The sequence below is a fragment of the Lemur catta genome, chromosome 14, assembly GCF_020740605.2.
Source record: "Lemur catta isolate mLemCat1 chromosome 14, mLemCat1.pri, whole genome shotgun sequence".
NCBI lineage: Eukaryota > Metazoa > Chordata > Mammalia > Primates > Lemuridae > Lemur > Lemur catta.
The window spans coordinates 21,607,219-21,633,699 of record NC_059141.1 but is presented as its reverse complement, the minus strand read 5'-3'; the positions used below and the strand labels follow the sequence as shown (position 1 = coordinate 21,633,699).

Genomic DNA, 26,481 nt, shown 5'->3' with positions numbered 1-26,481 from the left:
TTACCAAGGCACCTAAAGAACTACAGATAGAATTGATTGAGCTCTCAGCAGAAGACATTTTAAAGTCATTGTTTGGGCTGGGTGTGGTGGCTCATGCCTGTAATCCTAGCACTTTGGGAGGCAGAGGCGAGGCAGCAGGATTGCTTGAGCCCAGGAGTTGGAGACTAGCCTGAGCAAGAGCAAGACCCAGTCTCTACCAAAATTAAAATAGCTTTCATAATAGTTAGATTTTTACAAAATAATGTACATTTTAAGTATATCTAATTGAAGTTTCTTGAATGTGGCCTTATTTGATTACAGCTAAATTAATGCAGCCTTCCAACATGAAAAGGTTCCTCACCCCTGAGCTAGAACAAGGCAGACCTGGGATCCAAACCCAGGTCTATCACAATCTGAGGTTTTTTCCTCCAACCAATATAGCTGCCCAGGGGAAGGATAAAAATAAGACTGGACCTAAATGCATGTATGAGACTTATACAAAACAGAAAGAGGATTATTCTGGCTTTTAAGAAAATCACTTGTAACACTCAGATTACTCTGACTAAACAGCTGTTGGTTAGCATTTTGCTTCTTGAAGAAACCACATTTTGCAGATTAGCAGTCTGTCAGATGGTGATCTGTAACCACGAGGAGGTGATATTAAGTACTTTATGTCACTCATTTACTCAGAAGAGAATTTCTCATTTGAAACCTCAGAAATAGATTTCAGGGTATAATATTATAAAACTAAATAACAGAACATTGAGAGTAATGGAAGTCATAGGTCTGTTCATGCTTATTTATTTGCCACCTGAAAAATGAATAAGCAACAAACAGCCTGAAAAAATGCCAGTTCTCTCTGTTTTCTATTTTCACTCTACTGTTCACTGTTAGTAACAATAAATTCAGCGATATAACATTTTTGGTGGTGTATGCAAATAAAATCAAAGAAACAAAATTCACAAATAGTATAGATTAGTTCCTTCATTCTTACTCTCTCTCAAGTCCAAAGACCTAATTTTAGGTTGACTTTCAAGATCTTGTTTAGCTTGTTTTGTCCTCAGAAATGTACCTGGCCTGACCCATCTGTCTCATATGACCACAAAAAAGCTAAAAGACTACACTTAGGTAAGGACCCAAACTGCAAAATGTGGGGTCTAAAGAGGCCCTATATCCAGGCAACTTAATAACATAGGAAGGAAACTAGAGCATCCAATAGGTTTAATTAAGGGAAAAAGAAGCCTCGAAAAAGGGAAAAGAAAAATACTTATCTGCAGAGGAAGCCAAAATGCAAAGGACCAGATCCAGATATATTTCATGTGCAAAGAACGTTGCTAAAGGAATTTGGGGTAAGAGAGGAATTGTAAATTGTCTTAATAGGTACTTTTTATATAAAACATAGCTTACTCTTGGCCAGTAGCAAAGCTAACATACATAGTTCAGTATGATCTAAATTTTAAACATTACTTTCATATATAAACTCATCTGTGCAAGTTGACTCTTGAACCACAGGTCCATTTATACATGGATCATTTTCAATAAAAGTTACACCACATGTGCCTACCTCTCCTGCCTCCTCCATCCACCTCCCCCACCTCTTTCATCTCTGCCAGCCCTGAGTCAGTAAGACCAACCCCTCCTCCTCTTCTTCCTCAGTCTGCTCAATGTCAAGATAAGGATGAAGCCTTTCAATGATGATTTGATTCACTTCCACTTAATGAACAGTAACTATATTTTCTCTTATGATTTTCTTTCTGTCTTTTTTTTTTTTTTTTTTTTTGAGACAGAGTCTTGCTTTGTTGCCCAGGGTAGAATGAGTGCCGTGGCATCAGCCTAGCTCACAGCAACCTCAAATTCCTGGGCTTAAGCGATCCTACTGCCTCAGCCTCCCGAGTAGCTGGGACTACAGGCATGTGCCACCATGCCCGGCTAATTTTTTTTCTATATATATTTTTAGTTGTCCAGGTAATTTTTATTTCTGTTTTAGTAGAGACGGGGTCTCTCTCAGGCTGGTCTCGAACTCCTGAGCTCAAACATCTGTCTGCCTCAGCCTCCCAGAGTGCTAGGATTACAGCTGATGATTTTCTTAATAACATTTTATTTAGCTTACTTTATCGTAAGAATACAGTATATAAAACATACGACATACAAAATATGTGTTAATTGACTATTTATGTTATCAGTAAGTTTTTCAGTCAACAAGAGGCTATTAGTAAAGTTTTGGGGAGTCAAAAGTTATTCACGGATTTTCAACTGCATAGGGGTTGGTGCTCCTAACCCCTGAGTTGTTCAAGGGTCAACTGTAGTTAAAGCATAAGTGATATGCATAATCCCATTAGAGAAATAAAGTGTTAATCTACAGTATTACAGAGATAAAGAGCTAAATACTAACACTGGCATTTTATGGGTAGTAGATTAAGGATTGATACTGATTTAGGTCCAAGACAATCAGAAGAAATTAGTTTATGTCAGTAAGTTTTTTGCATTTCTTGGTTTCTAGTCTATGTAAAAATGTTAATCTTATATAAAAAATCTTGCAAACAAATTAATAAAAACAAAAAATGCATAGCTGGCTTCAATTATAGGGACAGTCGATGATAAAGGGATCTTCTCTGAAAAATGTTTGAGGTATTAAGCTGGCATTCAGAGGAGATGAATATAATGAGACTCCCATCAGAAAAGATTACGTTACTGAACACTGTGTGACACACTTCACTGGTGGAATAAATGAGTACCAAACTGTAAGCAAAATAAAAAACATTTTAATATAAGTAATTTCTCTTTTGACAAATTACTCTCAAGAAACATCTAACAAACTCCCCTTACCTTCCCTTAACATCATTCTGCCAAAGGTCTATATAATTTACTTTTGGAAAATTGTAAGTTTAGAATTATTATATATATATATACAGCTTAACATTCCTACAGTCTGAGTAAATATTTTTGCTTTAATTATCCTCTTCCTCATTTATTAGTGACAAATCAAAGATTTAAATGATTATTCACCACTAATTCTATAAATCACAACATTTGACAAAAAGAACAGGGTTCTCCAAACATCAGGATTATTCAAAGAAAATTTTCGTGTCTACCAAATATGAACCATAAAAAAGTTGACAAATCAAAATAAAAACCAACCATGACACTCCTCCCCTAAAGAAGGTGTTCTGTGGCCATTTTCTAGAAGACCAAAAGCAGTATTTCCTTATGAAAATATCTTAATTTGCCAAAATTAAATCCTATCTCCCACCCTTTTCATAAAGAATTTATATATATTTCCCACACTTGAAAACAAGGAAAAAAGACTTTGAGGAAACTCTATGTAACTGTTTCCTCAGAACAAATTTAGGCAAATTTACAGTGTGATAAGGTAGGTCATAAGCCAATAACCACCTCTCAATTAACATACCATTCCAAAACATGACTGCCCTTTGAGATGTGATGACCTATCCAGACGCTTTAGAATCATCAATCCTAGGCTCACTATATTCTATCAATTTCACCTTTTTTTATTTATTTATCTTTTTTGAGACAGAGTCTCGCTCTGTTGCCCGGGCTAGAGTGAGTGCCGTGGCATCAGCCTAGCTCACAGCAACCTCAGACTCCTCGGCTCAAGCGATCCTACTACTGCCTCAGCCTCCCTAGTAGCTAGGACTACAGGCATGTGCCACCATGCCCGGCTAATTTTTTGTATATATATTTTTAGTTGGCCAGATAATTTCTTTCTATTTTTAGTAGAGACGGGGTCTCACTCTTGCTCAGGCTGGTCTCGAACTCCTGACCTCGAGCGATCCACCCTCCTCGGCCTCCCAGAGCTAGGATTACAGGCGTGAGCCACCGCGCCTGGCCAATTTCACCTTTTTTTTAAAATTTTTTTAAAGACAGGGTCTTGCTCTGTCTCCCGGGCTAGCGTGCAGTGGCGTCATCATATCAGCTGATTTTTTTATTTTTGGTAGAGATGGGGTCTCACTCTTGCTCAGGCTGGTCTCAAACTCCTGACCTCAAGTGATCCTCTTGCCTTGGCCTCCCAAAGTGCTAGGATTACAGGTGTGAGCCACCACACCTGACCCATTCGTTTTTGGGGTTTTTTTTCAAACCACCAAGAAAAACTGACAATGTCACTACAACATTCTAACTCTGAAAACTAGTAACCCATCCATGCTGTACATGGTAACTCTGTATCACTCAAAATATTGTTTGTCAGAATAATCAATTCACAGATTATGCTAGATAGCAGTTTTATACCACATGCTATGGTCTGAATGTTTGTATCCCCCCAAAATTATGTTGAAATCTAATAACCAATGTGATGGTGTTAGGAAGTAGGGCCTTTGGGGAATGATTAGGTCATGAGGACAGAACTCTTGTAAATGGGATTAGTGCCCTTACAAAAGAGGCCCAAGAGAGATCCCTTATTCCTTCCTCCATGTGAGGACATAGCTGGAAGGTGCCATCTACAAACCAGAAAATAGACAAACCCAAATTGTGAAATATTCTACAAAATACCTAACCAGTGCTCTTTAAAAAGTGTCAGAATGGCCAGGTGCGGTGGCTCACACCTGTAATCCTAGCCCTCTGGGAGGCCGAGGAGGGTGGATCGCTCGAGGTCAGGAGTTCGAGACCAGCCTGAGTGATACCCCGTCTCTACTAAAAATAGAAATAAAAATTATCTGGACAACTAAAAATATATATAGAAAAAATTAGCTGGGCATGGTGGCGCATGCCTGTAGTCCCAGCTGCTCGGGAGGCTGAGGCAGTAGGATCACTTAAGCCCAGGAGTTTGAGGTTGCTGTGAGCTAGGCTGATGCCACGGCACTCACTCTAGCCCGGGCAACAAACTGAGACTCTGTCTCAAAAAAAAAAAAAAAAAAGTGTCAGAGCAATGAAAGACAGGGAAAGACTTAGAAACTATCACTGATTGGGAGAGACTAAGGAGACATGACAACTAAATGCAATGTGGGATTCTGGGCTGGATCCTGGAATGGGAAAAGGACAATAATGAAAAAACTGATAAAAACCAAATAAAGTTTATAGTTCAATTAATAGTATTGTACAAGTGTTAATTTCTTAGTTTCTATAATTTACTATGGCCAAGGAAGATGTTACCATACAAGAGAGGAAAAAAGAACTCTCCACATTTTTTTTTTTTTTTTTTTTTTTTGAGATAGAGTCTTGCTCTTTTGCCTGGGCTAGAGTGCTGTGGTGTCAGTCTAGCTCACAGCAACCTCAAACTCCTGGACTTAAGTGATTCTCCTGCCCCAGCCTCCCGAGTTTAAGTAGCTGGGACTATAGGCATGTGCCACCATACCCAGCTAATTTTTTCTATATATTTTTAGTTGTCCAGATAATTTCTTTCTATTTTTAGTAGAGCTGGGGTCTCGGTCTTGCTCAGGCTGGTCTCGAACTCCTAACCTCGAGCGATCCTCCAGCCTCGGCCTCCCAGAGTGCTATGATTACAGGTGTGAGCCAGCACCCAGCCTCTCCACATTATTTTTGCAGCTCTTCTGTAGGTCTAAAATGATTTCAAATTCAATTGTTTTCTTTAAATACTAGGAGTTTACACTTTAAAAAAAAGAATGAACTACTTACAGATGCAACAGCATGAATGAATCACAAAAACATTATGCTGAACAAAAGAAGCCAGACACAAAGGAGTACATACTATATGATTCCATTTATATGAAATTCTCAAAAAGGCAAAATTAACGTATAGTGACAAAAAGCCCTACGGCAAAGAGTGGGGCGGGGAAGAGAGCTGACTTCAAAGAGGCACTGAGGAACATTTTGGAGTGATGGAAATATTCTGTATCTTTTTTTTTTTGAGACAGAGTCTCGCTTTGTTGCCCAGGCTAGAATGAGTGCCGTGGCATCAGCCTAGCTCACAGCAACCTCAGACTCCTTGGCTTGAGCGATCCTACTGCCTCAGCCTCCCGAGTAGCTGGGACTACAGGCATGCACCACCATGCCCGGCTAATTTTTTCTATATAGATTTTTAGTTGGCCATATAATTTCTTTCTATTTTTAGTAGAGACGGGGGCTCTCACTCTTGCTCAGGCTGGTCTCGAACTCCTGACCTCGAGCGATCCACCCGCCTCGGCCTCCCAGAGTGCTAGGATTACAATCCACCGCGCCCGGCCCAAGATTCTGTATCTTGATTATGGTGGTGGTTACACAGGTGTATACATTTACTCAAATTCAATCTGTATACTTAAAATGCATGTGTTTTATTGTATGTAACTTATTTCTCAATAAATGTTATTAAATTATTAAAAATACATTCATATTTATAAGTAATTCACTTGAATGATTAGTGTATATTTTATACTGGGTAAACTAAAGTACCAAAAATGATTTTTAAACTAATTACTAAAACTTAATGTACTGAAACTATTCATTCAATAAATGTTTACTGGACACCTTCTTTATGCCAGGCTTTATGCTACACATAGAATACAAATATGAAAAAGGCCAGGCTCTTGAGAAACCTGAAAGCCAATGGGGAGACAAGTAAACAAAAGCTGCAACTGACGTATAAATTGCTCAGAAGGAATGATGTACCAAGGTATCAGAATTACACAGAGAAAATGATGTCTCGGAGAAGGCTTCAAAAAGAATTCAGATTCTTTCCAAGAACTTACCCTGTAAGGAAGGCTATTACACTTATTCCAGGAGATTTATCCAAAATACTTGAAGTTAAAAAAAAAAAAAAACAACACTTCTTTTAGTCTTGTCTCTGTATTTCATGGCACATTTTTCTCATGAAGTCTTAGTACTTCAAAGGTGTGGCTTGTTTTTTAAACCAAAAGTTATTCACAGGTAAATTTAATGACTACCATTCTGGAAAACAGGTGAGAATATAAAGCCAATAAACTTGTTTTCCTATGTGCTTTGTGAAGTGAAGGCAATACCATAATCACATTTTTCACCAACAAAGAACTGATGTAATAATGTATATAATCTCTCAAAGGGACCTCTCAAAGGGCTTTGCCCTTTTCAATGCTTAAGTCTTGGTTTGTTTGTTTAAAGAGGGGAAGGGAGCTTATTATTTTGAAATAGCTCACTATAAATTGTCATTATTCAAAGTGATATTTTAAACATTATATGCGTATATGTGTATATATATATACATGTATGCTTAGGTTTCACTCTTGGTTCAACTATATCATAGCTAAATGTCCTTGGACAAAAGTAAGTGCTTAATGTCTCAGCATCATCTGTAAGTGGAGATGGCAGTGGTAGTATCTGCCTCGTAGGGTTTCTATAAATATTAAATAAGAGACATAAATAAGATAATCCATGTATTAAATGATATGTCTATGTAAAGCACCTGGAACAGAGTCTGGCAAATAATAAGCACATAATAAATGTTAACAGTTACTATGATAACATACACAAAGAATATTAATATCCAGACTAGGAGAAAGCATTAAAATATGAAGTGGTGTTACAAAAACACAAAAAAGCAAATAAAAAGAAATCATAAGGTATCATTAAAATTAAAAGACTAAGATTCAGTGACTTTTTCAGTACAAAGGAGAGTTCATTTTTTCATTATTCTGTGAAAAGATCTAATTATCTCAATACTCAGTAACAAAATGTGCCAGGCACATTACAAACTCTCGATAAATACTTATTGAATTGAACTATTTCAATATAATGGCACTGTCTTAATAACCAAGGGAAAAAAGTTGTTACTTTTTGACCCCATTAACTTCTGTTTCTGTTTTAGGTAGTAACTCTTACAGCTGCCAAATCATTTCACCATTCCTTTTCCTAGAGATCTAAAATTCTTGAAAGGAGAGATTTTTCTCTCCATTCAAATAGCAAAATATACAGTAAGAAAGTACAGTGCTTTCAAATGCTTTCTGACAAGTGCTCCTAAAAGTGCCTGTATCCAATTAGGAAAATATAAAACAATTAAAATGCTGCAAAAACAACTTTAAGGCAATAGAAAAACGAATGACAAAGAGTATGGAAGGAAATGAAAAATTCGAATCAAATATACGACATATGTATATTTTTAATAAATTGGTGAAAAATCATGGCCACATCCATGTAGCAAGTACCTGCATGTGTTCACTTTTGTACGTTTATATTATTCATTTACATCTATGGTCTAAATTGAACATCAAATTGAGATTTGTCTAATTTGAGATGGAAGTTGGTTTTCTAATACTGCTATTTATATAAATACTTCCTGAAAATACGTGATCTTACGCATTTCAAGATTTTTGTGTAAAGACAAAAACTTTTAGAGATAATTTCTAAAAGATTATTTTCTGACTGTCACAGTTGCACACATATGTGCAAACACACATGTGCACCTGCACACAGGGTCAACTTTATCCCTCATCCCTACTACTTCTTAAATGACATTTTCACCAGACTGAAAATATTTTACTTAATAAGTTCTGAAAAGATGTTATAACCATTGACTAATACATTGATTATTTCAAATACATCTCAAAGAGGGGAAAAACAGCACAGTGCTGGTGTTTAAGGACTGCATGATAACGAACAAAACCAATAGCTCTAGTTTCTCAAAAACCTTTTACATATTATGTGTACAACCATTTCAATGGAAAATGACATTTTTCATTTGTCCTAATAACATATTAAAAATTTTAGCTGATAAAAATTTACCTTGTGGCAGACTGAGAGATATAAAATTTTATCCCTAAAGAACAGTTTAATAGCGTAAAAGTTAAAAATGCCCAAATATATCCATTAAGGTATGATTTTACCGTATTGTTTCTTATCAGGGTCTCTAAAATAATATAATTCAGTACTCCTTCTACCTATCTATACAAACTCATGAAGCAAATCTCAAGGATATCTGGTAACTTCAATATTCACAAATTTCAGCAGAAGCAGCTTGATAATAAGTGTTTCTGGAAGCCAAATATATAACTAAATCCACAAGTATGTACTGAATTGCCTACTGCAGACCCATTGTGTTATACTCAAAGCAGCATTTTTTAAGCAATCAGAAATTGCTACTCACCAGCAAGGGTGTAATCCATATCAAAACCAAAACACTTTATTTTCTCCATGGCTAAACTTCGGTTCACAAACACCCTATACAATAGAGTAAAAAATGTTATCTCAATTAATATTGGAAAAGAAATTTTGAAGTTTAATGAAGTTTTTTGGCTATTCTTTTAGATCTTCTCATTTATTTTTCCAACAGATTTTTAAAATTTTACTTTTTAAATTTTATTGTATGTATTTAAGGTGTGCATATTTTGATATATTAATACTTACCTTGATATACATATACACAGTGATTACTACAAATTAATATATCCATTATGCTATATAGTTACCTCTTTTGTGTAAGAGTACCTAAACTCTACTCTTTTGACAAATTACCAGTATACAATATTATTAACTACAGCCCTCATGTTGTATCTTACATCTCTTATTCATCCTACATAACTGCAACTTTGTACCCTTTGATCTACATCTTCTCATCCTTTCCCAGCCACTGTTTCACTCTGTTTCCTATGCTTTTGGTTTTTTCTTTGTTTTAAATTCTACATATAAGTGAGATCATGAAGTATATTTTTCTTTCTGTGTCTGGCTTATTTTACTTAGCATAATGTCCTCTATGTTTATCCATGTTGTTGGAAATAGTAGAATCTCCCTCTTTCTTAAGGCTGAATAATATTCCATCGTGTGTGTGTACCCACACACAATTTCTTTATCCATTCATCTGTGCCATCAACAGACAGTTCGGCTGTTTCCATATCTTGGCTATCGTGAATAATGGTGCAATGAACATGGGAGTACAGGTATCTTTACATGGTGGTAATTTCATTTCCTTTGGGTATATACCCAGAAGAAGAATTGCTGGGTCATGTGGTAGCTCCATTTTCAATTTCTTTAGGAAGCTTTATACTATTTTCCACAGTGGCTGCACCAATCTACATTCCCACCAAAGGTGTGCAAGAGTTCCCTTTTCACCACACCCTTACCAATATTTATTATTTCTTGTCTTTTTGGTAAAAGCCATTCTCACAGGTGAAAGAGGATATCTCATTGTGGTTTTGATTGGCATTTCCCTGATGATTAATGATGTTAAGCCCCCTTTCATATACCCATTGGCCATCTGTATGTCTACTCTGGAGGAATGTCCATTTGGGTCCTTTGCTCATATTGGGGTTATTCGGGTTTTTTGCTATTGAGTTTTGTGATTTCCTTATATATTTTAGATATTAACCCCTTATCAGATATATGAGTGGCAAATATTTTCTCCCAATCCATAGGCTGTCTTTTTATTTTGTTGACTGTTTCCTTTGCAGTGCAGAAGCTTTTTAGTTTGGGGTAGTCCCACTTGTTTATTTTTGCTCTTGTTCACTGTGCTTTTGGTGTCCTATCCAAAAAATCATTACCAAGACCAATGTCAAAGAAACTTTCCCATTTTCTTCTAGATTTTCTAATTTAAATACCAATATTAAGATTCAAAATAAAAATTATTCAAGTCCTTCTTATACCATAAGTGAAATCAGATATTACACAAAAATATATGGACTTATTTATTGTATCCTGGCATTAACAATGCCATGTATTCAAGATTTCAGGGAAGAGGCTCTCCTTTTCAAAGTCTGACCCCATAAAGTAAGCTTACTTTTGAGATTTCATAATTCATTAATTTATTCATTTATAAGTTATTTAATAAACAAAGATTAATTAATTTGAAGCCTACCCAAAACATAGATTCATCCATAGTGTCTACTGTATGCCAGGTACATCAATATTGGCATTGAACAAGAGTAACTGCCCTCATGAAACTTATATTTTAACTTACTATCTTTATCCTTGAGGAACTCAGTCTACTAGAAGAGAGTCATAAGCGAATAACTACAGGAATTCAATAAGTGCTATAAAATAACATAGAGGAGACAGCACCAGTTGCTTTAGAGAGGTCAGGAAAAGATCTTTGAGCTGAATCTTAAATTATCAGTAGATGTTTTCCAGTAGGACAAAACAAGAAAGGCAAGGCAGGCAGAGTAACCAACCAAGGAAAAGGTTTACAGTGAACTACGAATCATTCATTGTGGCTAGAGCTGAAGAGCTTTCACTGGTTTTGCTTTTCTGTTTCTACAGAAGGTTTTCCAGGGGAGCTGCAATGGGGGAAAGGGCATTAAAAGCTATGAAGCTAAAAAGGTTAGCAGGGGTCAAAATCAAGAAGACTTTATATGTCACATAAGAGAGTCTGGACTTTATCCTGCAGGTAAGAACAAAATATCAGATTTTGAGGAAATGAAATAATCTCATTCAAATTTCAGGAAGATCACTATGAAGACATAGGGAAAACTTAACATATAATAGTATGGTAGATCATCACCATGATGGTCTTTTGTGGTAAGTTTCAATCATCTTTGAATATAAAGATACCCTTTCCATCTGATCCCCAGCTTAGTAACCAAAATTAAAACTGCATGGCTTATCTTCTTATTATCAAACCTTTTCTTCACTTTCATTTGAGAAGTATGAGAAATTAGAATGATACAGATCAACAGATCTGAAACTTTGGTGTGCATCGAAACCACAATCACCTAGTAACTTGTTAAAAATAAAGATGCCTGGGCTTGGCTCCCCATCCAAGGTCTCCAGAGAGGAGTAATTGTGAGATCCCATCTCTACAAAACATAAGAACAATTAGCTGGACATGGTGGTACGCACCTGCAGTCCTAGCTACTTGGGATGCTGAGGCAGGAGGACTGCTTGAGCCCAGGAGTTTGAGCTATGATCATGCCACTGTACTCTAACCTGGGTGACAGTGTGGGACACTATCTCTTAAAAAAAAATAAAATTTCAAAAATTAAATAAAAAACCAAAACTATTACCTTCTCTATTTCTCTGAAAAATATGAAAATCATTTACTCTATTTCACTGGCATAGCTGCTATGCACACTAGATTAGCTCTATAGAACTGTTAGCTCCTTTTTTTCCCCCATAAGAAAACCTGGTCTCTGGCTGGGCGTTGTGGCTCATGCCTATAATCCTAGCACTCTGGAAGGCCGAGGCAGGAGGATCGTTCGAGGTCAGGAGTTCAAGACCAGCTCTGAACAAGAGCGAGACCCCGTCTCTACTAAAATTAGAAAGAAATGATCTGGACAGCTAAAATTATATATATAGAAAAACATTAGCCAGGCATGGGGCACATGCCTGTAGTCCCAGCTACCTGGGAGGCTGAGGCAGAAGGATTGCTTAAGCCCAGGAGTTTGAGGTTGCTGTGAGCTAGGCTGATGCCACAGCACTCTAGCCTGGGCAACAGAGTGAGACAGACTCTCGCTTTGTTGCCCGGGCTAGAGTGAGTGCTGTGGTGTCAGCCTAGCTCACAGCAACCTCAAACTCCTGGGCTTTAACGATCCTACTGCCTCAGCCTCCCAGGTAGCTGGGACTACAGGCATGTGCCACCATGCCCAGCTAATTTTTGCTATATATATTTCAGTTGGCCAGATAATTTGTTTCTATTTTTTTAGTAGAGATGGGGTCTCGTTCTTGCTCAGGCTGGTCTCGAACTCCTGACCTTGAGCGATCCACCCGCCTTGGCCTCCCAGAGTGCTAGGATTATAGGCGTGAGCCACCGCGCCTGGCCTGATATTTATTTATTTATTATCATTTTTTTTATCTTGGGTTGACAGCAGATGGGAGGGGGAGAAAAGAGTAGTGGACAGCTGGAAGATATAAGGAGCTAGAAGATAAGTAATAGCCACCTAAACCTCCTTTTTCTTTTTTTGACACAGGGTCCTGCTCTGTCTCCCAGGCTAGAGTGTCATGGCATCAGCCTAGCTGACAGCAACCTCAAACTCCTGGGTTCATGCAATCCTCCCGCCTCAGCCTCCCGAGTAGCTAGGACTACAGGTACACAATACCACACCTGGCTAATTTTTTCTATTTTTAGTTGCCTGGCTAATTTTTTTTTCTCTCTTTTTTTTTCAGTAGAGACACGGTCTTGCTCTTGCTTAGGCTAGTCTTGAACTCCTGAGCTCAAGCAATCCTCCTGCCTCGGCCTCCCAGAATGCTAGGATTACACACATGAGCCACTACGACTGGCCTAACATCCTTTTTTAAAAATACTCTGCAACCTCGAAATACCACCATGACCCCTTTACTGCTTCATCAAACTTCACCCTGCTATTACTGATAAAAGCATCTACTTTACTATCTTTTCCCAGTTCTATAAATTCTTTTGAAAGCACAACAGGGGTAAAAGACATAAAATAATGGTTATAACTCTAGGAACTAAATGTCACTACTGAAGGCTTTTCAAACAGATTCTCAATTCAGGCTAGGAGTCCAAGTGGATCAAATCCTTGATAAGAGCCCTAGCAGCTGACAGGCCTAAAATATTCTAAGAGAATACAGGCAGAAATGAATTGGGGAAAACTCTTGTTCTTGTGATACAATCCAGGAGAAAGGTATGTGGAACCACATAATAAAAGAAACAGCTTTGATTCTCATAGATGATAGATGCTAGCTGGTGTCCAGCACACCTAAAGTCACAGGAAAAAAGAGACTGCTATTTCTTCCTGATCTAAGTCTAAAGAAAAGAAAAAACAAAAGAGAGACTCTGCTAATGTTAATCAGTGCTAAAGGTAGAAAGAAACTATCAATGATCCCAGTTAAGTAATTTACCAATTTCTTTCTTGGCCAGAAAAAAAGATTAACCCTGTATTCCCATGAAAATCTATCAAATAATATATATTTTTAAAGGATACGAAGATCACAATGTGCCTTTATTAACCATGTAAACTCAAGGAATAACATAGTTTAAGAATATGAAAATCCGTTTTTGCCAAAATAATCACTGCTAAATATCGAATTGCATTTCTTTCCTCTTTAGTCACATTAACTATTCAATCAACACATTGAATGTCTCTACTGTAAAGCAGGTACCATTTTGTGACATACATCATAGAAGCTGTTCTTCAGGGAGTAACCAGAGCTAAGAAAGACTTTATAAATGCCTAAAATTAGGAAATATGATGTTTTCCTATGAGGATCTTCTACCAAATACACTTCATCTTTTCATTTTTATTCAAAATAAGTACTCTAAATCACAAAAGCAATTCCTGAAGTTAAGAAAAAAATCACACCTGTCTCCCCCCAATTCATTTCTATTATAATGTTTATGAAAAAGAAAAACCTCACATATATTCTCATCTCTCCTTTTCTTTTCCTTGTTTAGACTATAAGCCATAAGGGGAGGGGCAGTATGGAATTAAATCTAATTTGTTGTATGAATATCAAAGTGTATAAGCAAAGCTATAATGACAAAATGGAACAGCTGCATTACAGAGAACCGCAATAAGCCAAATATAGTTATGTGGCTACATATACTAAGGTTTACAAAGATGATAAACACCCAAACGCTGAAAGAATGCATTGACTTCAGCATAGAGGCACCCTTGAGCCTGAAATACCATGTCTCCAGGATACAGTCTTCAAGAGAAACTAATTTCTTTGCCTCAAACTAATTATTCTTCTTCACTGAGATTATAACAAAACAAAGTGTTAGGTACTATATTAACTAAAAGGTATTATATCAATTAAATGACTGGCTCACTGCCCCACCACGTTTCAAAGCAAAAAGATTTATTTGCCTTGGGGAATCCAAAAATTTCTATTGGTCCAAAGATCTTGACTGTACCTTTGCCAATGCCAGTTTACTGTGTCACATTTCTAAATTATTAACCAGTGGAACATTCTCCACCTCTGTGTTCAGGAGCTTGAACACATCTGTGAAATTAACTTTCCAAAGCTTGCTTTAAAAAAAAAAAAAGCACAACATTGCCACCCTAGAAAGCATGACTGAACTAAGCATCCAACTTTAAAACACAATCATTAGCCAGAAATTCCAATATACTAAGTCATTTGCAAATTGCAGATTTGAGCATTAACAAAAGAAATAATCTCTAGGATACAGACAGGTACACTGTAAAACCAGGCACAGACTTCAATACAAAGACAAATATAACAGCTTTTATCATATTCCACTGCAGTAAGGCATGAAATTTGAAGAAATTCTATCCAATATAAATATTAACCATAAGAAATAAAAACATAATGTGCTTTAAGAATAGGGATCTAATATTTTCACACTTAAGTAACACGAACATGCAATTATACTTAACTTGAAATTCTGTAAATAGCAAACTCTTAATGGTTTTGAGATTTAACTTGTAATTCAAAGCATTACCTCATCTGTCACTGGTTGCCGTTTTGTAAAGTGTGAAACTATCTGAGTCAACTAGTTCTTGAAGTCACATAACAAAATTCTTCTTAAAGTCCCTAGTATAATTTCTTTTATGACTTTAACCTAACTTCAAAAAGATTGTTTAGTCTGAATCAGGCCCCTCAATAGCATGTATCTTCTGAGACAGTGCTGGAGAAAACACCTCTGTGTCTAATTTAACTTGTCATTGGATATCACTGTTGCTCCACACAAATCCATTTGGAATAGAATTTCTTTGGCAATGGTGAGCTTTATCTGTAACTCCTCCCCTTGCCTAGGAGTCACAATTTCCTGGCCAAGTGCCCAACAACAGTTACTACAACAAATGAGACTAAGGATTCAAGTATAAAAATCTTCTTGGGCATCTGTTTTCGTTATGGGTTTATGTAATTATACATTCAAAGTTTGCTATTACAATCAAGAAAAGAAAAAGTTACAAGTGCATTTTTCAGAGGGCAAATTAAAATTATGAGCCAAATGGTATGTGTCCTTTTTTTTTTTTTTTTTTTCCTTTGGAGACAGAGTCTCACTCTGTTGCCTGGGCTAGAGTGCCGTGGTGTCAGTCTGGCTCACAGCAACCTCAAACTCCTGGGCTCAAGTGATCCTCCTGCCTCAGCCTCCCGAGTAGCTGGGAATACAGGCGAGCACCACCATGCCTGGTTGACTTTTTATATTATACATTTTTACTTAATAGAAAAATGCTATAATGTGGATTTTTGTTGAAAACCTAATCCCCAAACTAGTTCCCATTTCTGCTATTGGCACTCCCATTTTCCCACTCAAGCTTAAAATCTAGTTATCTTGTGATTGTTTCCTCTCCCCAAATCTATATCCAATTATCTCATGTACCTTCATTTAAATAAATTACCAAATGTCTCCGGAATCCAGATTTTCCATTCAATTCACACTGCTAACCACATGTCCAGGTCCTTATTAATTCTCCAGCAGGCATTTGCCCTTGAACTGATGCCAAATTAATTACTTTGAAGTAGTGCTACTTAAAGTGCGGTCCCCAGACCAGTGCTGGTCTGTGAACATTTGTTACTAATCCATGACATGATACATACAGAAATTGCAAGCATTTAGAAACTTTTATACCAATTTGACATGGAAATTTTGTTTGTTGAATGTAATAAAAAATGTAGGCTACATTTTTCTCTTCATTTTTCTAGTAATTCATTTTTATGCTATTTCATAAATATATCGGTTTGAAACAGATTGGAAATTTTTTTTATAAACTGGTTCTCCACCACAGTTTGAGAAGCACTGTCCTAAAGTCCATCTCTAATCATGTCACTGTCTTACCTAATAACCTTTAGTCATTGCTTATTACCTACCCAACTAATAAATTACAAATTCTTGGATCTTCAAAAAGTTCAAAACCTTTCAACATTAGCCAAAATCCATTTGATCTTATGTTGCTTCATATCATGCACCTTTTGCTCTAATAATCAAAGAGAACTATTGCTATTTCCTAAATAAGCCATAAGGCCTTGTTTATGCTATTTCCTATACCTGAAATGCCCACCTCAGTTATTGCTATCTTATTATTATTCAAGATCCTGCATCTCAAGTGATCACTTCGAGAGACTACATTTTTTTTTCCTGCATTACATATCCTAGGGGCACCTGTATTTTCCCAAAGATATTCCTTTGAATATAAATAATCTATGACCTTTTTATTTACAAAACTTTAAATCAGCAAGTTGAGGAGGAGCTTCTCAAGTCTTATTCCCGCAACAACTTTACTGAGGTATAATCTACCTAAAATAAAATTCAACCATTTTAAGTGGAAAGTTTGGCGAGTTTTGACACCTGTATACACTAATGAAACAACTACCACAGTCAAGATGTAGAATATTTCCTTTAATGCAAAAAAATTCCTTCATGTCTTTCAACCTCTGGCCCCAAGCTACCACTGATCTGAGCTTTCTGTCACTACAGTTTTCATATAAATGGAATCTAACATTATTTTGTGTGTCTGGCTTCTTTCACTTAGCATAATACTTCTGAAATTCATCCATGCTGTTGCATGTATATTTAGCTCTTTTATTCCTGAGTATTCCATTGTATGGTTATACCACAATTTGTTTATCCATTCAGTTAATGGACATTTGGGTTATTTCCAGTTTGTGACTATTATAAATAATACTGCTATGAACAGTCACATACAAATCTGTGTGGACACATCTTTTCATTTCTCTTGGGTAAATATCTAAAAGTGCGATTACTAAGTCATATGATAAACATATGCTTAACTTGAAAAGACACGGCCAAAACTCTTCTATTTTGCACTCTCATCAGCAATGCATGAGAGTTCCAGTTGCTCCACACTGTCAAGCGTTTTTAATTTTAGCCATTCTAGTGTATGTGCTCGTAGTGTTATCTCCTTGTGGTTTCATTTGTACTTCCTTAATGACTGATGATGAAGAGCACTTTTCAGGTGCTTATTTGCCATATCCTCTTTTGTAAAGTATTTAATTCAAACATTTTCCCCATTTTTAAACTGGGTTGTCTTATTATTGTGTGATGAGTTCACTTTTAAATTCTGGATTCAAGTCCTTTATCAGCTATAAATGTGTTGAGAATATTCTCTCTCATTCTGTGGCTTGCCTTTAAATTTTCTTAATGATGTCTTTCAAAAAGCAGACGTTTGTTTTTTTTAAAATTTTGATGAAGCCCAACATATCAATTTTGTCTTATGATTTTTTGTGTATTTTATCTAAGAAATCCTTACATAAATCAAAGTGACAAAGACTATTTAGGTCTACGATCCATTTTGTGTTATTTTTACGTATGGTTTGAGGTAAAGGTCAAAATTCATTTTTTTTTATATAAATGTTCAGTTGTTCCAGCACATCTGTCAAAAACACTAACCTCTCGCCACTGAATAACCTTGACCTCATTGCTGAAAACTGACGATATATATGTAGGCTTATGAATTCCCTCTTCGGTTTCATGATCTACATGCCTATACTTACACTAATACCACACTGTCTCGATTAGTATAGGTTTACACAAGACTCAAGTAAATTTTTGGTGATTGGACTCTAATAACAAGCTTTTCACCTATTACTATTAGCGAAATATTTCACAGATACTGAATTATAATACACTGTACTAAATGTCAATATCACACATACGATAACAGTGAATATAAGAATTCTTTTCTCTCAAAGCACAGTTTGTTCATTTATTTCTAAAGACAGCATAGAAGATAAAAGCTAACTGATTTTATTTATATAATCCATGTACTTGCTTGTTCACTTCCTCCTTATCTATTCATACAGTACAGAAATCGCCTCAGAGGCGCATGAGATAAACCTAAAAGAACATCTCAACCCTTATAGTCTCCTTTGCCTTATATAGGTCCCTCTAACTTTCTAACTAACCAAGCCTAACATATGCTTTACTATAGAGGAAAAATCAGCACTAATTACTTTCTAAGAATTTTAACTGCATCTAGAAATACACATCTTAAACCTACAAATTAGCTTTATAAATACATTAGCTTTGTACACATAAGCATGTGTACAAAACTGACAAATATGCCGGCATCTTTAATAGTCCTTATCAAAAAAATTGTTTAACAACTGCTGATTTGCAGCCGCTACTGGAAGGAAAGAAAACACAAACCTAAAGAGGTAGTCCTTTCTTAATTTTCACATTTAAAACAAACCTCAAAATTCTAGTGATGTCATGAGAGGTCTAAAATTATTTATATCCCTGGTTGTTCTCTTTATTCAATAAGGAGTTTAAAATAGCAATAAAGTAGGCCAATTTTATTTTTCTCATAATCAATACATGATTAGATTAAAAGAAATTACAAGCACAAGGTTCTAGAACCACTCCAAAATTTCTTATAGAACAAAAGAACTAGAAAAAGTTTTAGTATCTTCTAGAATATCAAAATTAAAATTTTACTGTACTTTTAAAGATTTTTTTGAGAGATCTATGTCCTATTTTATCAAAGGCAATACTAATCAGGTATAATTATGCTTGAAGGCTAGAAATGAAATAATGAACAATATGCAATCATTAATCTATCACTTAGAGTAGTCACAAAAAGAGAATTAGTATTAATTCAGACTCTGAAGCATAAGAGAAAGTAATATAAAAACAATAAAATCCTAACACAGAACTATTTTATATTACAAAGCAAAGAAGAATAGGGAATTCTACTCTAGTTATTTTTTGCCTACATTTCCCAGAAAGAAACAAAATCACAGGCTGCTTTTCACTAAATCCTTCACACCATCTCTAAAGTTACAATTTATTTTAAAATGCCTTTGAATTTTTAAACTTCCCTCAATTCTTTGGTAAACCACCACTGTTTGCTTCCAATCTTCATAAATACATTCTACTAAAAAACAAAATGAGTTTATCACAGGGTAAACAAAATACTTATATCTTACTAAATTCCTATTAAGATCAGCCATCCTCAATGCTGTCTCTGAAAACAGCAATAGTTACTTTACATTAGATTAGACATGAAACACTATACGCTTTGGGCTGAATTTCTTTCAGTCTCTGCCTCCACCTCCATTCTCCGACTGGCAGGATTGCTTATTAATCTTCCAATTCATTCAGATGATACCTCTTCACTGAGAAAAATGCGAGAAAGAATAAACAACTCACCCTTCCTTAGACATTCTCAAAGATCTACTTCCTCTGGATGAGAATACAGGATCAACAAACAAGCTTCACTGATCTCTTGAGAACTGTAGCTCATTTGTTAAAGCACAGAGAACTCAGGCCCTGAGAGGCCCAACAAATTCGGGCACAATGCCGAACCCTAACTAGGCAATATCTCAGTGACCAATATCCTCAACTTTAAATACTTGAAAACGTAAGAATAATAGGAAAAAATTGGCAACCAAGAAAAATAACTAAGGGACTGAACTGTTTAAGACTGGCCAGTTAAGGAAGGAGACAATCCAAATGGCAAGTTCCCGTAAGAGACAGGGACGTTACTGGCAAACACAGAAAAAGCAAATTTACCCCCTAATGAGGCCCTCCAACAGTACGCAAACAATGTGAGTTTCACAGAATCCAGCGACCCTGGTAGGTCAAAATCATTTTTAGTTTACTCTGGGGGGAGGTGAGGAGGGGAACAGGAAAAATAATTTTATGTTTTAATTATCAGTTTAGTTATTTCCTCCCTTACAAAATGAACAATGTGAACTACAAAGAGAAGGAAGTATTTAGTGCCGATCATATTACAGGAGAAACCTAAAGTATTTCCACACTGAGATCTTTTTTTCAGATTTCATTAACTGCTTTTAAGAAAACATCTGTGTTCACAAATATTTTACTCCATTGCCTGAAAATTTCAGCTCATGTGAAAAGATATTTACAGATCTTTGGCATATGGGGGATAAATCGAGAACATTCTAAAGGTTAATTCCAAATCCCAGAGCCAGTTGAGGTTTGAAAGAAAAACATCTGCAACATTCCTGCCTCCTGACCAATATAATGCATAGGGATTATGCAACAGGGGAAGGAATAAACAAATCTACTAAAGTCTAAGAACACTGAAATGGCAAATAAGTCCTCCTAGTGGTGATTCAAGTTAAAAATAAAACATACATACCTTAAAGAAATACTATATGAATTAAAACTTAAATTTTAAAAAACCTTTATCTCCTTAAATATTACCTGAATATCTTACCATAAGGTTTCTATTATTTATTAAAATGTTTAGTCAACAATTAAAAGCACTATTAAATACTAAATTGAAAATAAAATTATTTTCAATTTATTTAGAAAAGCAGTATGGTGTAATGGAGAGAATGAACATTGGAACAACTAAGTTTAAATCCCAGCTCCTCTACTTTCTGGCTTTGAAATCTTGAATAAGTTACTTAACCTAAACCTGAGCTTTTTAATCTACAGAAGGGAGATAACATCTGGTAGAGTTGTTGTCTGTCATATGTAAGCACTCAAAGAACTATTGTAATTTGAGCGTAGAGGAACAGGAAAAGGAACTAGATTGTCAAGCATTACCTCACTAATATATCTCTGGGTCTTGGAACTCCTGACCTCAAGTTTTTTGTTTTTTCTTTTTTTGTGGATCTCTTCAAGATGAATGTCTTAGGAAATACTTTTTTTTTTTAATCTAAATCTCACATTTTACATGAATATGAAGGACTTCCATTGATTATTCTCAAACCAAATTCCATAAATACAAGAATACAAACTGAATATGGAAAAATGATCTAATCTTTTAGAGTGCCAACTTCCCATGGATTCCCTGGATTTTCAGCTATGGTATCACAGCTCAGTGTGGTGGAAATAAATGTAATTACTATTTTAAGACTTTATTACTGGCAAAGAGAAAGGAAAACAAAAATTCTCTCTTGAGCAGAGGGTACACACTTACAGGAGCCTCCTATACAAAAGGTAAGGCTTTGTCTAAAGATGATTAGCTCTTTCAAACTTCATGCATACATTCTACAAATATTTACTCAATGTCTACGTGTCAGGTACCAGTCATACTGAGATAAATATGGCAGTCCTTGATTTCTAATGCGCTCAAAGTCTAGTGGAGGAGGCCCATTCAAAAGCAGTTAAAAAGTAGCGTGTAATCGTAGTATCAGAGATAGGCACAACAGAGAGGTGCACCTATATCCTCTTGGCTGAGTCTCATTAAAAGACAGGATGAGGTGTTTTGTTTTTTTTAAAAAACTGACACTGTAGGCCTGGCGCGGTGGCTCTTGCCTGTAATCCTATCACTCTGGGAGGCCAAGGAGGGTGGATTGTTTGAGCTCAGGTGTTCGACACCAGCCTGAGCAAGAGCAAGACTCCATCTCTACTAAAAATAGAAATTATATGGACAACTAAAAATATATATAGAAAAAATTAGCCGGGCATGGTGGCACATGCCTGTAGTCCCAGCTACTTGGGAGGCTGAGACAGAAGGATCACTTAAGCCCAGGAGTTTGAGGTTGCTGTGGTCTAGGCTGACGCCACGGCACTCACTCTAGCCCGGGCAACAGAGTGAGACACTGTCTCAAAAAAAAAAAAAAAAAGAAGATAAATCAAAACAACTATAATGGGCCGGGCGCTTTAGCTCACGCCTGTAATCCTAGCACTCTGGGAGGCCGAGGCAGGGGGATCGCTCAAGGTCAGGAGTTCAAGACCAGCCTGAGCAAGAGCGAGACCCCCGTCTCTACTAAAAAAATAGAAACAAATTATCTGGCCAACTAAAATATATATAGAAAAAATTAGCCGGGCATGGTGGCACATGCCTGTAATCCCAGCTACTCGGGAGGCTGAGGCAGTAGGATCGCTTAAGCTCAGGAGTTTGAGGTTGCTGTGAGCTAGGCTGACGCCACGGCACTCACTCTAGCCCAGGCAACAAAGCGAGACTCTGTCTCAAAAACAAAAAAAAAACAACTATAATGAGGATGCAGAGAAACTAGAACCTTTATACACTGTTGGATGGAATGTAAAATGATGCACTCACATTAGAAAACAACTTGACAATCCTTCAATAAGTTAAAAATAAAGTAACCATAAACCTTAGCAAATTCCATTCCTACACATACACCCAAAAGAATGTCCATATAAAACTGCACACAAATGTTCATAGTAGCATTATTCATAATAGCCAAAAAGTGGAAACAACCCAAATGTTAGGCAACAGATCAACAGAAAAACAAAATATGGTATATCCATACAATGGAGTATTATTTGGCAATAAAAAGTAATGAAGTACTGAGATATGTTACAACACAGATGAACCTTGAAAACATGCTAAGCAAAAGAAGACAGACACAGAAGGCCATACATTGTATGATTCCATTTATATGAAATGTCCAGAATAGGCAATTCCATAGAGACAGAAAGTAAATTAGTGGTTTCTAGGGTCTAGGGACAGAAGGGTATGGGGTTTCTTTTTTGGGTGATGAAAATGTTCTGGAATTAGACCATAGTAATGGTTGCATAAGTTTGCTGATATACTAAAAATCACTGAATTGTATACTTCCTATTTTATATCATGTGAATTATACCTCAATAAAGCTGTTATTTAAAAAAAACACACACACATACACATATATACACAAAGACCTTCCACAAATCAGTAAGGAAAAAAGGCAACACAATTAGCAAGCAGCCTGAACAGGCAAGTCACAAAAGATCTCCAAATGGCTACTTAAGATATGGAGGTGTTCAACCTAATTATTCATCAGAAAAATATAAATTAAAACCAAAAGTAGATGTCACTACGTACATACAATAACTTTTAAATTAAATATACAATTCAAAAGATTATTGCTGGTGACACTACTCTCATACATACATACAGTAGGTGAAACTGTAAAGCAGAGCAACCATTTGGGAAAACTATTTTGCAATATCTACTAAAACTAAACACATGCTTATCCTATGGCCCAGCAATTCCATTCCTAGGTAGAAAGCAAGAGAAATAAGTGCATATATCCACAAAAAGACATATTCAAGAATGTTTAGAGAATCATTATCCTTATTTTTTCAAAATTAAAATACACTAATATTAATATTGATCTCTTTTGGGTGTACATTTCTATGAGTTTTTAACACATAGATTCACATATTAACCATCATAATCTGGAATAAAACAGTTCCATCAATCCAAAAAACTCTCTCCTGCTATCCTTTTGTAGTCACACTTCCCTTCTTCCACCAATTGTAGAACCCACCAATTTGTTCTCCATCACTACAGTTTTGTCTTTTTGAGAATGTCACATAAATGGAATCAGACTGGATGTTATTGTTTGAGAAGACTGGCTTCTCTGACTCAGGATTATGTCTTTGAGAGTCCTCCAAGTTGCTGTATGTATCACTAGTGAATTCTTTTACCTAAGTTACATTCCATTGTGTAAATATGCCATATTTTGTTTACACATTTACCTCTTGAAGGACATTTAGGCTGTCTCCTGTTTTGAGTACTTATAAATAAGAGATACTGTAAACATTATTACATACAGTTTTTTGTGTAAATTTAAGTTTTCATTTCTCTAGGGTAAGTATCTAGAAGTGGAATTGCTGGATCATGGAATAAAGTTTCTATAAGAAACTTCTGGCCAGATGCAGTGGATCACACCTGTAATCCCAGCACTTTGGGAGGCCTAGGTGGGAGGATTGCTTAAGCTCAGGAGTTTGAGACCAGCCTGAGCAACACAGCGAGACCTAGTCCCTATAAAAAATAAAAACTAGCGAGGTGTGGTAATGCACATTGTAGTTCCAGCTACTTGGGAGGCAAGGAACGAGGATCACTTGAGCCCAAGAGTTTGAGGTTGCAGTGAACCATGATGATGCCACTGCACTCTAGCCCAGGCAACAGACTGAGACTCTGTCTCAAAAAAAAAAGGGTGGGGAGGGAGGGAAACAAACTGCCAAACTGTTTTCCAAAGTAGCTAATGATACAATAAAATCCCACACAGTAATAAAAAAAGAAAAAATTACTGACATACACAAAAACATGGATGAATCTATCTTTCAGACATTATATTGAATAAAAGAAGCCATACCCTTTAAGGTAAAATATGCCATCTAAATATTAATAACATTTCCTCAACATGAGTTATTTACTTCAGGATTTCACTGAGTCTAAGATCTCCTAGCTTTTATTCTTTCTCTTCCATTCCACCAATATCATCACTTTTCTTTTTCATTTTAGTTTTAGGCATATCGTTTTTGGAAGAAGCACAGAGGGAATGGTGGTAAAGAAACAAAGCAAGAATGTTCTAGGATCTAATACCTTCTTCTAAACAACAAAGTTTAAAGAATTTGTACTCCATGATGTAATATCACTGCACATTATAATAAAGAGCAACTTGTATCTAAAATAGACAAGGAATGCCTGTGATGTTAAAACAAAAAAGGTATGCCACTGAATTTTTTAAATTAAATGTTATTTTGAAATAATTATAGATTCACGTGCAGTAGTAAGAAATAATACAGAGATTCCATGTACACTTCACCCAGTTTCCTGCAACAAGAAAATCTTGCGTACGTATAGCAGAATATCACAGCACAGAAAATTGACATTGACATGATTTACAATCTTATTCAGATTTCACCAGTTTCACATGCACTCGTGTGTGTGAGTGTGTGTGTGTATGTGTGTGTATGGAGACTGATAACCACCACTAGAGTTAAGATACAAAACAGCTCCATCACAAGGATTCCTTGTGCTACCATTTTATAGCTGCACTCACCTCTTTGCTCCACCCACCCCTGGCAACCACTAATCTGTTCTCAATCTCCATAATTTTGTCATTTTAAGAATGTTATAGAGGCCAGGTGCAGTGGCTCATGCCTGTAATCCTAGCACTCTGGGAGGCCAAAGGCAGGAGGATTGCTTGAGGTCAGGAGTTTGAGACCAGCCTGGGCAAGAGCCAGACCTTGTCTCTACTAAAAGTAGAAAAAAATAGCCAAGTGTGGTGGCATGCGCCTGTGGTCCCAGCTACTCAGAAGGCCGAGGGAGGAGGATAGCTTGAACCCAGAAGTTTGAGGTTGCTTTGAGGTAGGCTGATGCCACACCACTCTAGCCCAGGTGACAGAGCAAGACTCTGTCTCAAAATTTAAAAAAAGAATATTATAGAAATGGAAACATATACTACATAACCTTTTCAGATTGGCTTTATTAACTCAGCGTAACTTTCTTAAAATTTATTGAAGTTGTTGCATGTATCAATAGTTTACTTCTTTTACTGCTGAACAGTATTCCAAACATACAATGTTTTGGGGGAGGAAATAAATAAGCTAAAAAATATATTACCAGTTCCTGAATCCTCACTTGTCATTCCTTAGGAATGGGAAACACTAACCAAAGAATTAGAAATATATACTAAAAAAAAGTTTTAACAGTTTTGATGCTCTACCTCACTCTTTTTATTCTGACGAGATATATCCCATATGCGTATTATTTAAGGAACATGGCTCCTTAGAATTCCTGAGGACCTATATTTCCACATAATTTTCAACTTATAAAATGGCTATTGAAATGTTAATAGTTTATCCATTTGAATATTTGAACTCATACTAAAATGATAGTTTATTCAGCTTGGTTAATGACAAAATTAAAAAAGCTAAATTACATTCATGTGATATCCATAGGTGGTCAAGAGAGAAAGAAATTAAAATTTATCAACCTGGCCATATCTATCTGCATATAACCTGATACCTGCTTTTAGTCTGAGTTTAAAATAAGTCATCATAAACATTTCTAACTCTATTAGTGTGCCAAGCTATAGGAACTACAAAAT

At 36.1% G+C, this 26,481-nt stretch overlaps 1 protein-coding gene across 2 annotated transcripts in view; it reads right to left on the bottom strand.

Annotated features, from left to right (window-relative positions):
- NT5C2 (5'-nucleotidase, cytosolic II) overlaps positions 1–26,481 on the bottom strand; it is a 76,261-nt gene that overhangs the window by 34,152 nt on the left and 15,628 nt on the right. For both annotated transcript variants that reach the window (XM_045568485.1, XM_045568486.1), the window contains exon 3: positions 8,984–9,057. In XM_045568485.1, coding sequence (XP_045424441.1) covers positions 8,984–9,057 — 74 coding nt within the window. The remainder of the gene's footprint in view (positions 1–8,983; positions 9,058–26,481) is intronic.